Source organism: Phasianus colchicus, chromosome 9 (assembly GCF_987193195.1).
Source record: "Phasianus colchicus chromosome 9, bPhaCol1.hap1.1, whole genome shotgun sequence".
In the NCBI taxonomy this organism is placed as follows: Eukaryota; Metazoa; Chordata; class Aves; order Galliformes; family Phasianidae; genus Phasianus; species Phasianus colchicus.
In genome coordinates this window covers 9770262-9782682 of record NC_143444.1, presented here as the reverse complement: position 1 = coordinate 9782682, position 12421 = coordinate 9770262, and the positions used below count along the sequence as shown (strand labels likewise).

Sequence of the window (12421 nt, the reverse complement as noted above, 5' to 3'; positions counted from 1 at the left end):
GTCCCTTCTGAAAAAAAAAAAAAAAAAAAAAAAAAAAAAAAAGACAAGTGGTGTTGGGCTGCATCAGGCTGAGTGTTGCTAGCAGCTCAACACAGTGATCCTGCCCTTCTGCTTGGCGCAGCTGAGGCCACACCAAAAGCACAGTGCCCAGCTCCACAGTACGGGAGGGACATGGAGCTCCTTGGAGGAGAGTGCTGTGAAGGGCCACGAACATGGGGTGAGGCTGAGAGAGCTGCCTGGAGAAAGCTCAGGGGAAGCTCACTGATGTGTTCAGACACCTGAAGGGAGAGGGCAAAGAGGACAGCGCTGTCGAGTTGGAGCAGCTTGCAGTGTACCCTGGAGGTCAGGGGTGGTACAGTCCCGTTGAACCTCCGCATGGACGATCTGGGTGATGCTGCACTCTCAGCACAACTGCAGACAGCAAACCTGGGAGCAGCGGCTGCTGATCCACCAAAGGGATGGTGCTGCCATCCAGAGGGACTGGAGAGGTGGGCTGGTGGGAACCTCCTGGAGCTGAGCAAGAAGTGCAGAGTCCTGGCCTTAGGAGGAACAAGCCCAGGCATTGGGAGGGCTCAGCACGGCTCGGCACAGCTTGGCACTGCACAGCACGGCTCGGCGCGTCCCCGCTGCAAAAAAGCTTGGCCGTGCCATCCCGATGCTGTACCGCGTTGTGCAGAGCCAGACCGTGCCGAGCCCAGCCGATCCAAGGGAGCCTTCCGGCTGCTGCCGCAGCCCCGGGGCTGCGCTGAGAGGCACCGCAGCACCATCCCGCGGTACGGCCGCCCCTGCCGAGCTGCTGCTGACTCTGCACGACTTGGGATGCTCACTGATGAAATTCGCTGCTCGGAGCGTCCCGGGGCTAATGCCTGGCTGTCCACCAGGTGTCCCCCAGGACCGTCAGCTCCATCTCCGTAACGCTGCTCTCCAGGACATCCCAATGCCTGGGCTTGTTCCTCCCAAGGCCAGGACTCTGCACTTCTGCACTTCTCCTCGCTCAGCTCCAGGAGGATCCCACCAACCCATCTCTCCAGTCCCTCTGGATGGCAGCACCGCCCTTTGGTGGATCAGCAGCCGCTGCTCCCAGGTTTGTCATCTGCAGCCGTGCTGAGAGTGCTGCATCACACAGATGCTCCAAGCAGAGGTTGACCAGCACCACACTCAGCACTGAGCCCTGGTTTCACAGCCAGTTACTTCCTTGGCCGAGAGGTACCCACCCTTCACGGTGGGACACACCGCCTGCACGTGCCTGGTGCATGCCAGAGCTGCCAGCACCTTCCCATAGCCTCATCCCCTGCATTCTCTGGTCCCATGACCTCCGGTGGCAGACCACATCCTCATAAAAGAAGCCAAAGCTGCTGGAGGCAGGCCCCATTACCAGCACTACGTCACCCAGCTGTGCCTTCTAGGGATCACAAAGAGAAACAGGGTTGAGGTGTATGCTGTCACATCCTTGAGCTCTGCAGCCCAAGGGGTTTCATGAAAGCAATGCTTCTGCCACTGCCAAGGGCCAGCTGAGCACTTAGAGGTAGCCCCAGCAGAAGCCTCTCACCTGAATCATGGTTAGAGGGCAGGAGGATGGACGCACAGACCCTTGTGCATTGGCTCCTGTGCCAGAACAGGGAGAGCTCACTGCCATCTCCATCTGCTGTAGGAGGAAATCCATCCCAAGGAGGTGGGTGACTGTGCAGGAAAGCTCATGACGCAAATCCGAATTGCCCAGCAATGAGTAGCTCCCAGCTGACCTCAGCAACGACAATTCTGTTTCTGCCTATGAGTCAAATGGTGATCAGTGAATGCACACCTGCCCTGGAAGGCAGCTGGTTCTGAGGCTGCCCAGCAGGTTGCCTGCAGGAGGCACACCTATACCAGAATTCTTCTGCAGGGTGCCCTGGCCAGGCAGGGAGCCATGCCCAAGCCAGGAGTGCTTAGCTGTACCAGCAGGCTGCAGCGTGCCCTCAGCTTCCTGGGCGGGCCTATTCCACGTGGGAAGTGCACCTTGAAGCTGGATTTTGGAGAAGCCACACCAAGCTGAGCTGCACAGGAGCTGAGTACAGAGTTAGGGCCAGATCACACATTCTGCTTTGTAGCCATATTACTCTGAAATCTATGCCCCCCAGCTGCTCCAGCCAGAGGGCAATGGAGGGGAGAGTCCAACATCCATCCGCATTTCACACCTCTGTTCTCCCCCCATAGTGCATGCACACAGCTCTACACATCCTGCCTCCCTCCAGCTGACTTGCACTGTCCCCACTGCACACTGTAATTAAACCTGTTCAAGCCCCTGTAATCAATGGGAGGTTCCACCTCATTGGGTTTCAAAACACATTCTCCTTATGCCCACACTCTGGAGCAGAACAACACGCTCAGTCTGCTGGGCAAAACCATCCTAGGGTTCTGCAGCCAATACCAACGCTCAGCCCAGGAGCCCAGGTCCCTGCCCTGGTGGGGGACAGCCCACAGGGGACACAGGGGCTGAGGAAGCCCTAAATGACAGCTTCCAGGGGCTACTGCACTGCTCACAGCTGCACGAAGCAAGGAAGCAAAACCCATTCTAATCTCCCAGGTAAAACTCCACTCAAATGTCCTGGGGATACTTCAAGCTCAGAGAGAAGTTGGTTTCCAGGTGCTGCAGGGAAATGCAGGCAGAGCTCCATGCAGGCAAGCAGCCCCTGCAGGAGCTGCTGGTGCTCAGCACTTGACGGAACCACAAAGCAAGCACAGGTAATGGCCGGAGCTGCCTGTCCTGCTCCAATAAGCTGTGCTCTCACAGAGCTCAGGACACTGCAGTCACAGCTCCCACGTGGACGAGGAACCGACCCACCACGTGCCTGCACCCCATGCTCTAGCCTGGAGCACCGATGCTGCACAGCTAAGCGGAAAAGGTGGGGAGCAAAGGCAGATGAGCACGGGCTGATAAAGAGGTGATTGATAAGGCTCCCCGGGTCATGCGGGGCGCTGGCAGGACATGTTGTGGCTGATGACGCAGCACAGTTTGGCACCAGGTGGGCAGCGAGCAGCAGGGCGGGCGTCACAGGGACACGTTCACCACGTGCCACCAGCACCACGAGGTACCCCAAGCAATATATCTGGGACCTAATAACCCCCAGTGTCACCCAGCCTGGCCCTGTGTGTCATGGGACAGCAATGACAGCCGTACCGAGACACCCACGGCCCAGCTGCAGGCCTGTGGGGGGGCACAGGGAAACAAGATGGCGGATCCCATCTCTACCTTGTTCCTTCATGGCAGGCAAGGAACCTGCCTGCAGCCAAAGCCTGCAGCAAAACAACCCAGTCCCGTGCCCTGCTGGTTCTTCTCCCTGGAGCTGTTGTGCTCCTGCAAGGATCCCTAGAGAGGCTTTATCCCCCCGTGAGCAGCCCAGAGCTTCAGCACTGAGTCATCTGCCCCCAGCCTTGGCAGCTCCTGCCAAGCACTTGCCAACAGCAAAGTTGCCACTGGAAGATTAATTAATACTGGATGTTTTGAAACAGGATGGCTGCATTGCACCTGTTTACAGGGACTGATCTGCTTACTGGTGATTCCGTGTTAGAGGGGCAGAGCTCACCCAGCCCAGCGGATCTCAGTCCTCCCACTCCCACAACCAGTGCCCTACATAGGTAAAGCCAGCTGAGCTGTAAGTGATGGTAGACCTGAGCTGCATCAGGAGCAAGGCAACTCCTTTGCCTGTAGAGCTAAGAAATCAGTGGTCACGGACCAGCCACAATGGCTAGCAGAGGAGGAACACACAGCCCAGCCATGCAGGATGTTGTGAAACAACCATGGCAAGCTTTCACGCTTAGCACCCACGTCAGAGCATCTCTGGAAGCCCCCAAACCTGCAGAAGACTCCTGCTTCAGCACTGACTCACTGTTGCCATTCCAGACTTGTCACTTGTCACATGTCCCTGCATTTTTCACCCATCTTTGTCACACCTGGCCAAGTGCTCAGGGCGAGAGCTGGTTTTGCTGCATGAAGGGCTTGCCAATTTCACGTGCACAGCCCAAGCAGTGCCCTTGACTCACACCTTGGCATTGGTTGGGTCTTCTTCGCCATAGCACACAAGATGAGGGGACAGAAGTGTGCTGGGAAAAGGCTGATGGATGTGTGCAGCACTCGCCTGCTCTCCTTGACCCAGTTGTCATTGCTCCATTACCAGTTTTATGACTGGATGTGCCTCAGGCTAGAGGGATTAGCTGGGGATAAAGCTCCACACACACACACTGCTCAGCAACTCAGTGTCCCTGGGCACACCTTGAACCTAGAACAGCTCCAAACACCTCCTTACCTGCCACCCCTGCACCAGACAGCACAGAACAACACAGAACCAGGGCAGGAAGAATGGATAGGGAATTAGGGCAGCCCAGCCCTCACTTCTCCAGCAACACACATTGACCCGCACGCTCTCTCCAGGGAGCCAAACAAGGAGAGTAAGCAGCTGGGCTGCACCCAGGCATGGGGCAGCTTCCCTTCCAAGGCACCAGGTTCTGCCCATGGTTCCCAGCTGAAGGCCAAGCAAGAAACAGAGCCGGATCCTCTGTGCAGGCAAAAAGCACATGTCCCATCCCACCAGGCTCACCTTCTCCAACAAATGTGCAACTGAAGCACGCATGAGAAAAATCATCCAAGATCCCACCTATTGTCATCAATTTCTGCCCATCCTGCAAATTGGTTACTTCATCCCAGGCTTAAAAGGTTGCACACCAGAAAACATTTGCTTTTTCCACATACATAGAATGGCCTGGGTTAAAAAGAAGCACAATGATCATCTAGTTCCAACCCCCTGCTATGTGCAGGGTCACCAACCACCAGCCCAGGCTGCCCAGAGCCACATCCAGCCTGGCCTCGAATGCCTCCAGGGATGGGGCATCACAACCTCCTTGGGCAACCTGTTCCAGTGCATCACCAACCTCCGGGTGAAAAACTTCCTCCTAGTATCTAACCTAAACCTCCCGTGTCTCAGTTTAAGACCATTCCCCCTTGTAGTTGACTTCCAGTTGATGGAAAGCTGGCTTCTCTAGATCCCACTGCAGTTCAGCTCCTCACACCATCACAGCTATGGTGTCAGGACTGCACGCATTTCTTACTCTATACCAAGCCATGCAGCTGGCTCTGAGAGGAGGCACAAACAACACCTGTGATTACCTTGGCATAAGAACCCTCTGCTTCCCACCTCCCACAAGCTGCACTCATTTCGTGATGCGTTGTGTCAGACTGTTGTGAGCTGCTGCTCCATACGTCACAAACTAAAGAAGCTAAGAAAGAGCTGTCAGAGCAGAGCACAACATCCACAGTATGAGGAATGATGGAGTGTCTCTGACTATGAGAATCCAAAAGCTGTATGGATGAATGATACCTAGCAAATCCCAGGGCAGAAGCACTGCAGCGTTCAAGAAACATGTCTAAAGCCAATCAAGGGAAAGGCTTAATTAGTCTCTAGAACAAGAAGCCAAATAGTGTTGTAAGACAAGGTACACAGAAGCCCAAGCGGAGGCAGCCAGCCAGCCACTGGCTTAGCTATCATTACCTCCTTTCCTGCCCAGAAAAGTGGGATTACAGCCCTGAGAAGTTCAGCTGAACAAAGCTAGAGCCCAGGTTGGCCCAGGACAGCCTTTACTGTGCTTAACTGAAGGCTCACTCAAGCACACCCTCCATCTGCTTTACAGAAGTCAGAGGCTGCATGCTGAACTTTCCTGCCAGCTCCTGCCTACCCCAGGGCAGTGCCTGGGCACAGCCAGTGTTCCCAGTAACACAGTAATTAATCACTAGTTATGTGACAAGGTAGGTGAGTAAGTGCTGGAGACATCCACTTGTCTCAAGCACTTGAAGCAGGGAAATCATCTCGGACAAGCATTCGATGTACAAAACCACACTGAAGTCCTCAGAAGTTACTAACGCCTACTAATTAATTAAAAGGCACATGAACAGGTTGCTCACAGGGGATGCCCTGCTCAACAGGTTGCCCTGGGGACCCCTCACTTCCCTGCTACACACAGGTCTGCCCTCCCTCCCAGCTCACAGCATCCCATATCGCAGCAAAAACTCCATCGTAGCAAGGACAAGTGAGTGCTGATTATTTATTTGTTGCAGCATTGAAAGTACACCAGGTACTCATGAGATAGGTAACAGAAAGAATACTTATTAAATATAAAAAGACAGTTAAATAGATATAAATAACAGGGTGACCTCATTCTTGCAACAGACAGAGCAGTCAGGCCCTGAAACCCAGCTAACTTCAACAGCCTCAGCCTTCCCAGTCAGTCATGGCTAGAACATAGGGCCACAAATCCAAGGGATGGCTCACGTTTTCCAGCTATCCAAAAAGCATCTGTCCTCACAGCAGAGGCAAGGGGTGCCATTCCATTTCAGGAACAACCCCTCTTTTTCAGGAGCTTTGCTTCAGGGCCATACACAGCCTGACCTTCAGCAAGGCTCAATCTTGCCAGCCCCTCGGAATGCTGGCCCAAGCTCTGAGGTGCAAACAGAAGCAGCTCAGCTGAAGTTGGACCTTCAAGTATGTCAGGATTAGCCACAGGTCATGAGTTCAAACCATCTCGAAGGACTGGTGGAGCCACAACTCACAGCAGCACCCCAGGCTGTTGCCTTCCCCACACCAAGCCACATTCAAACCACGTTTTGAGGCTCCTCTTGAGCTGTACACAGTTCAGTCATGTTTTTAGAAGACAACACCTCACAGCTGTGTTAGGACAGTTTCCACCTACACTAGGTCTCCAGTTTTATGCCAGAAAAATCCCATACCAGAAAGACTAAATATTCTTCTTCAGTTGTCACATTTCCATTTTCAGGAACTGTTCACCTTCTTTAGAGAAGGAAGATCAGTGCTGAAGCCATATGCCCACAGAACAGCAGGCACCCCAAGTAGCACCAGAATGAAGGAAGCCATGTTACTGATAGAAGCCTTAACTCATTGAGAATGAGTTTTATTTAATCTAGGAGATCGCCGTATTTCTCTAGAGTTTGCTCCTCCAGTTCCAACAGCTTCTGGTAAAATTTCTCAGCAGTTTCTTCATCCACATCAATCTGGAAAAGAATAAGAAGGGTGAGACTGAGACATGTCATTGGTGGCGGCCCGTAGAGATACTGAGGGCAGCTCTGGATTCTCTAGAGGGGCACCCAAAGGCATCCATCTCCAGGTCACAGCCCAGAGCATGTTGTGGGGAAGCATCGTAACACACTGATCCTGTTCTGAGCAAGATCTTTGTTGCCAAAACACCAGGTCGTAGACAGAGCCTGTTCAAGTCGAGCTTGTGGTGCAGCAGTCTCAACCATGACACACTGTCAGAGACCAGAAGTACCTCCAGCTCCCACATTCCCCTGCTACCACCTGAACATCAGGTGACATCAGAAGTACTTACTGTTGCCTTTGTTCCCACCTTCCCCCCAGCCCAACAGAGGGATTGCTCAATTAAAGAACAGATAGAACAGAAACCAACACAAACCCTCCTAGGTGATCCTAAGAGCTTCCAGACTGCAGTATGAGGATGGCAGATGTGCTACTCCAGGAAAGCCTCATAGATATCCCACATCCCTCTCTTCTGCTCAGCACGCAGCTATTTCCTCTCCAGCCCCAGGACCTCCATCACCAACCCTTCTGCTCTGTACCAGGCAGCACAAAGCAGGACCCCAGCCAAGCCAAGCCCCCACAGCAGGAAGCTGCTGCTCTGTTCACCTTTCTAGGCTCCACAAAGTTCTTCCCCAGTCCAGAGGTACAGCTGTGGTACTTGACAAGTGGATCCAGGTATTCTGGCTTCTGCTTGAACAGCCACACCTAAGAAGAACAGCACAGTCATGCAGGCAGTCCCAAACAAACCTACAGGTAGGGTCCCAGCTGCTGGCTGACAGGGGTGAAAACACCACGGGTGCTTTCATTAAGCATGGGGAGACTAGATATCTGGAGAAATTCCAAACTGGCTGCCCTAAGCTTCAACCTACCCTGCCTGCATTGCCCTCAGGCTATGCGCCTGTGGTTTGACAGCAAGCAGGCAGGGCAACACTCCCATTAGAAGAAGAAGGGGCAGAGGTTTGCCTAAATCCTCCATTCTCTGACAAAGAGACCTGTGGGATCAGCCCTGGTCACTTCTGGTCTCCCAGCACTCCCTGCTGTAAGGGATTCAGAGGAGAAATCCAGCACACAGACCCCAGCCCTGTAGAGGGGCTCTTAGTTAAAGCCTGCAGGTGCTAGGAAGAGCTACCCAAGAGAGAGGGCTGTTAAATTAAATAGTGAAGCACTTACATGAGCTTCTGCTCCATTATAAGGTGTCAGAGTGTAAGTCTTGGCAAAGAAACGTATCTGATGGGGGGGAAAAGAAAAATACAAGAAAGAATCAGTATTTTGACTCAAGGTTTCTTTGACAAGCTCAACAACACAAGACCATCTACCAGGGGTAGAAATGCTTTCAAAGCTGCCTACAGTCAATGCTGCACACTTACAACTGAAGCATCCCTCTGTCCCCACAAGCTTGGTTCCCTGGGCCACCCACCAGACCAGCAAGCCTCACTCCATAGGCAGAAGGAGGCAGGCAACAAGGCAAGCACAAAGCCCACAGACACTTTGCCACCTGCCCTGTGTGGCTGTGGTATGGCTGGAGACCAAATGGGTCTGCAACACCATCAGTGCTGAGGACAAGTGAGAAGGCACTTGTCAGGAGAAAGGTGATCTGCCAGGATCAGCCACTGGCTGCTCAGACAGCTGGGGCAGGCATCCTGCAGCAGGGCCAGAACTGCACTGAGTCTAGAAAGCTGAAGCTATAGGAAGAAATGCAAAGAGAGATTTTGGGGAGCAGGAGAAGGGACAAACAACTTGGCACTTTTTCAGTGCTCCTTCTGTACCTCTAAGAAAGACAAAGTCTGTTGCAAAAACAAACAGCATGTCAAGGAATGAGGGACAAGCTTTGTCCAGAACTCCACTACTGCTGAAAAGCATGGTATTTTGCAAGCCCACACCAGGCTGGCATTGGGAGTCTTGCTGATGCTGCTGCAGCTGAAAAGCTGAGCTCTATCTGTGTGAAGTACTTCCCAGCAGCAGACTTCTTTGAGGATCTCTGCTGGAAAAACCAGGACCTGCCCTATAGTACCCAAGGGCAGGTTGGCAAGACCTAGAACACCTTCTGTTTCTCCTTCCCACAAGGAACCTACAGCAGAATAAGGACACTAGCAGTGCCCTTCTCCCAGTGTGAAGCAGATGCAGCAAGGCTTTCATTCTCCAAGCTGTGCTTTGCACCTTCACTGGAAGAGCAGCCCACAAGAAGCACTCAAGTCCTGAAAGCCACTCCAGACAACAGGCTGTGTTTCAGAGCACACAGCAAGAGCAGCAGCACCTACCTGGAGTAAGTTAAAGGGGTATCATTAACTCTCCCCTATGTGCCCCATGCTTCAAGAAGTTCCTAGAGGAGACTGCCATCTCTCTCCTCTCAGGAAGCCTGCTGCTCCAGAAGACCAGAGGGTTGCTTTGAGGAACCACCAGCTCCTCAAACAAGTCAGCAAGTTGCCCACACAGGGCATGGCTACCCAATTCAACTGAAGAGCTACAGAGCCATAATAGTAGTGAGAAGCCACAGGTAGGCTGCTCCAAAGAGCTCCCTCCAACCAGCTAAGAGCCTCTTACCAAAAACATGATGGGCATCAGCAGCACCCACATAAAAACTGGCAAAATTCGGAAGGTCATGTTGGACATAACGAGGCCAGGACAAACAACACTGGAATACAGACCCTGCAGAGAAGAAACCGAGTCAGTTTGTAACTACACAATAGTAAAGAAGGGCTCCTACCCCCTCCCTCTGGCAGAATCTGTGCCTCAAGTGCACCAATTGGCACATGCACCTGAGAAGACTGGCCTGCTCTTCAGCCCTTTGCTCTTTAAGACCAATTCTTTGGTTTCAATAGAAAAGTAAAGCTTGTGAGGTAGGAACCTCTCCTAAAAGTTTCTGCTATCAGAAATACTCTGTAGTGAATGGCCCAAGCAGGAAGACTTGTGGCTGGCTGCCTGCATGCCCCACCAGTGCAGCCACAGCCACAGCTAGTTCCTACGCATGCATTAGGGCACATATCTGCTTGCTGTGAACTAATGCAGCAGGGCAACAACAATGTAACAATAATTACAAATAGCAGCTGCTCATTAAGTCCAGACACACAAATCCCATTGTCACCTGCTTATTAAATTTCCTGTTCAGAACCACACTTGTCAGGTCAGTGGCATATTTGGAGGAACTGTATGATTCCTGCCCCTTGGCATGCTGATAGTCAGACAGGCTGAAGGCAGATTCCCTTGCATTGCTGGAGGAGGTCCAGATGAGTCGTGATGGCTTTTCATTACCACAGAGCAGAGACTCGAGCTGACGAATCTGAAAAAGGATTGTCACCACAATTGTAAAGTTTTATGGCATCGTTTTACCATACTGAAAAGCTGCTAGCTCATCTTTTCTAGTAATGGCCAACCCTCATAGATGGGCTGCACATGAGCCACACCAAGCAGGGAATGCTGAAAAAGCAGCCACAGCTCAGATGCAGCTTCAGCCCACGTTTCCCCAGGAAGCTGTACATACACGCAGTGGCAGTGTTCTGCACAGCTCAGAGGAATACTTCAAAAGTCCACAGAGCCAAGCTTTGGTGGCCTGCTTGGAGAGGGAAAGAGTTGTGCCTGGTTTACCCACTGACTACAGTAAGCTTTAGATTGCATTAATCCTTACAACAACTCTGTGACCACTTTAAAGCTATTTCAACACGGCAGAAGACCTTTCTCCTATAATTCTTTACCTTTCAGGCCTAAGCTTGCACCAGGATCAGAACCTGTAAGGTAGAACCCACATCAGCACCCACTGTGCTGTGTTACCCAGACCTACAGCCCAACCTTCGCACAGCCTCACCAGGATGAAGTGCCCAAAGAGGTTGGTGGTAAACACCTCCTGCAGCCCATCTCCATTCAGTCTGTCGGTCTGTGTCATGATGCCTTCTGCAGTGGTCAGCATGTGGAGCACCTTCCTAGATACCAAGGGTAGGAAACAGAGAGGAAGCATTCAGATATGAAAACCAATCTCAGGCATGGAACAAAGACCAACTAGCAGATAAGGAAAGCAGCCTAGCATCTACATTCAGCACCCAGCTGTATCAGAATCCATCTCATAACTTTGATCTTAAGCTCTGCTCTCCCATTAACAGCCTGCTATCACAGCATCACAAAACACCATGACCTACAGCTGGGAAACCAAAAAGCACAGAAACAAGATCCAGTGAGAGCACGCTTCATCCCCCAAGAATACATAAGTATTTTTCACTCCTCCCCAGGCCTGGGCTGAGCACCAACCTCCCCTCCAGCTGGCCCTACAGCAGGGCTCAGACTGCACGCAGGGTGCCCCGAGCACAGCCACACTTCCTGGTGCTCCAGGGCAAAGGTTTTAAACTGAATTTCAGTCAAACATAAGGATCTTCTCTATGGTGGCAAGGCCCCGGCACAGGCAGCCCAGAGAACCTGGGGATGCCCCATCTGTGGAAGTGTTCAAGGTTGTGTGGGATCCTGGGCAGCCTGACCTGAAGGGCACCTGCAGATCCCATCCAACCTGAGCTGTGCTGTGCTGCTAAGCTGAGTTAGGGTCCATCAGTTTGGACACTTGCTCACCAACCCCTCGAGTCAGGGCTGGCTCACAGTGACACCCACATCCTTACCCAGTCAGGAGCCCCTTCCAGAGGGCCTTGAAGTTGACATGAGGGTTGGGCATGATGCCGGCATTGAGGTAGACAAAGTCCAGACGCTGGAACCTGTAGGGAGAGCGGGACAGCGGGGTGAGCAGCACAGGGGGACACGACAGGGTCAGATGGGGACAGCAGGGTTACCCACTCACCTGCAGCGCAGCTCCTGAGCGGCACGCAGCACGGAGGCCAGGTTGCCCAGGTCTACCTCCACGGTGGAGACCTGCGCGGCGGGGTACTCCTGCAGCACCAGGTCCCGCGTGGCCTCTGCCTTCTGGGCGTTGCGACAGGCGAGGCACAGGTGGATGCGTCCATCCTCCCCCAGCAGCCGGCGGCACAACGCCAGCCCCACGCCGCTGCAACGGCACGATGATCAGCGTCAAGCGCAGGCAATACCCACCCCAGACCCCAGACACCGAGACGTCCAGCCCCACGCGCTTACCCGCTGGCTCCCGTCACCAGCACCACACGCTCCATGTCGGTCCGGATCTCGCTCCCGGCTCGCCCGCTGCCGCTGCCCTATATCCGCTACCCGCCCTCTCCTCCTCCTACGTCATCGCTCCGCCTTCCTCCTCGACCAATGGGGGCAGAAGGAGGGGGCGTGGCCACACGGCCGGTGGCGTGATGGTGGGGCGAGAGGCGGGGCGGGGCGAGATGGGGGTTATGGGCGTGGCCTGTTTGGCCCCGCCTACTTCCGCGCGCTCTCGCCCCGCCCATCGGGCG

General features: G+C 53.4%; 1 protein-coding gene across 1 annotated transcript; it reads right to left on the bottom strand.

The window, feature by feature from the left end:
• Positions 1-6643: 6643 nt before the first annotated feature.
• On the bottom strand, positions 6644-12314 carry HSD17B7 (hydroxysteroid 17-beta dehydrogenase 7). Its single transcript, XM_031595770.2, has 9 exons — positions 12141-12314; positions 11851-12054; positions 11675-11767; positions 10879-10993; positions 10162-10356; positions 9621-9725; positions 8250-8306; positions 7686-7784; positions 6644-7036 (listed from the first exon to the last, which is right to left on the bottom strand). Exons 1-9 carry the CDS (start codon positions 12173-12175, stop codon positions 6941-6943), a joined length of 999 nt encoding a protein of 332 aa, XP_031451630.1. The 5' UTR covers positions 12176-12314; the 3' UTR covers positions 6644-6940.
• Positions 12315-12421: the final 107 nt, after the last annotated feature.

Excerpts from the sequence above, each read along its gene's own strand:
- HSD17B7 (XM_031595770.2), bottom strand. The coding sequence starts at position 12,175 with ATGGAGCGTGTGGTGCTGGTGACGGGAGCCAGCGG. Across the intron at positions 10,994-11,674 it reads TGGAAGGGGCTCCTGACTGG|GAAGGTGCTCCACATGCTGA; the intron begins GTAAGGATGTGG and ends CTTGGTATCTAG. Across the intron at positions 7,037-7,685 it reads ACTTTGTGGAGCCTAGAAAG|ATTGATGTGGATGAAGAAAC; the intron begins GTGAACAGAGCA and ends ATTCTTTTCCAG.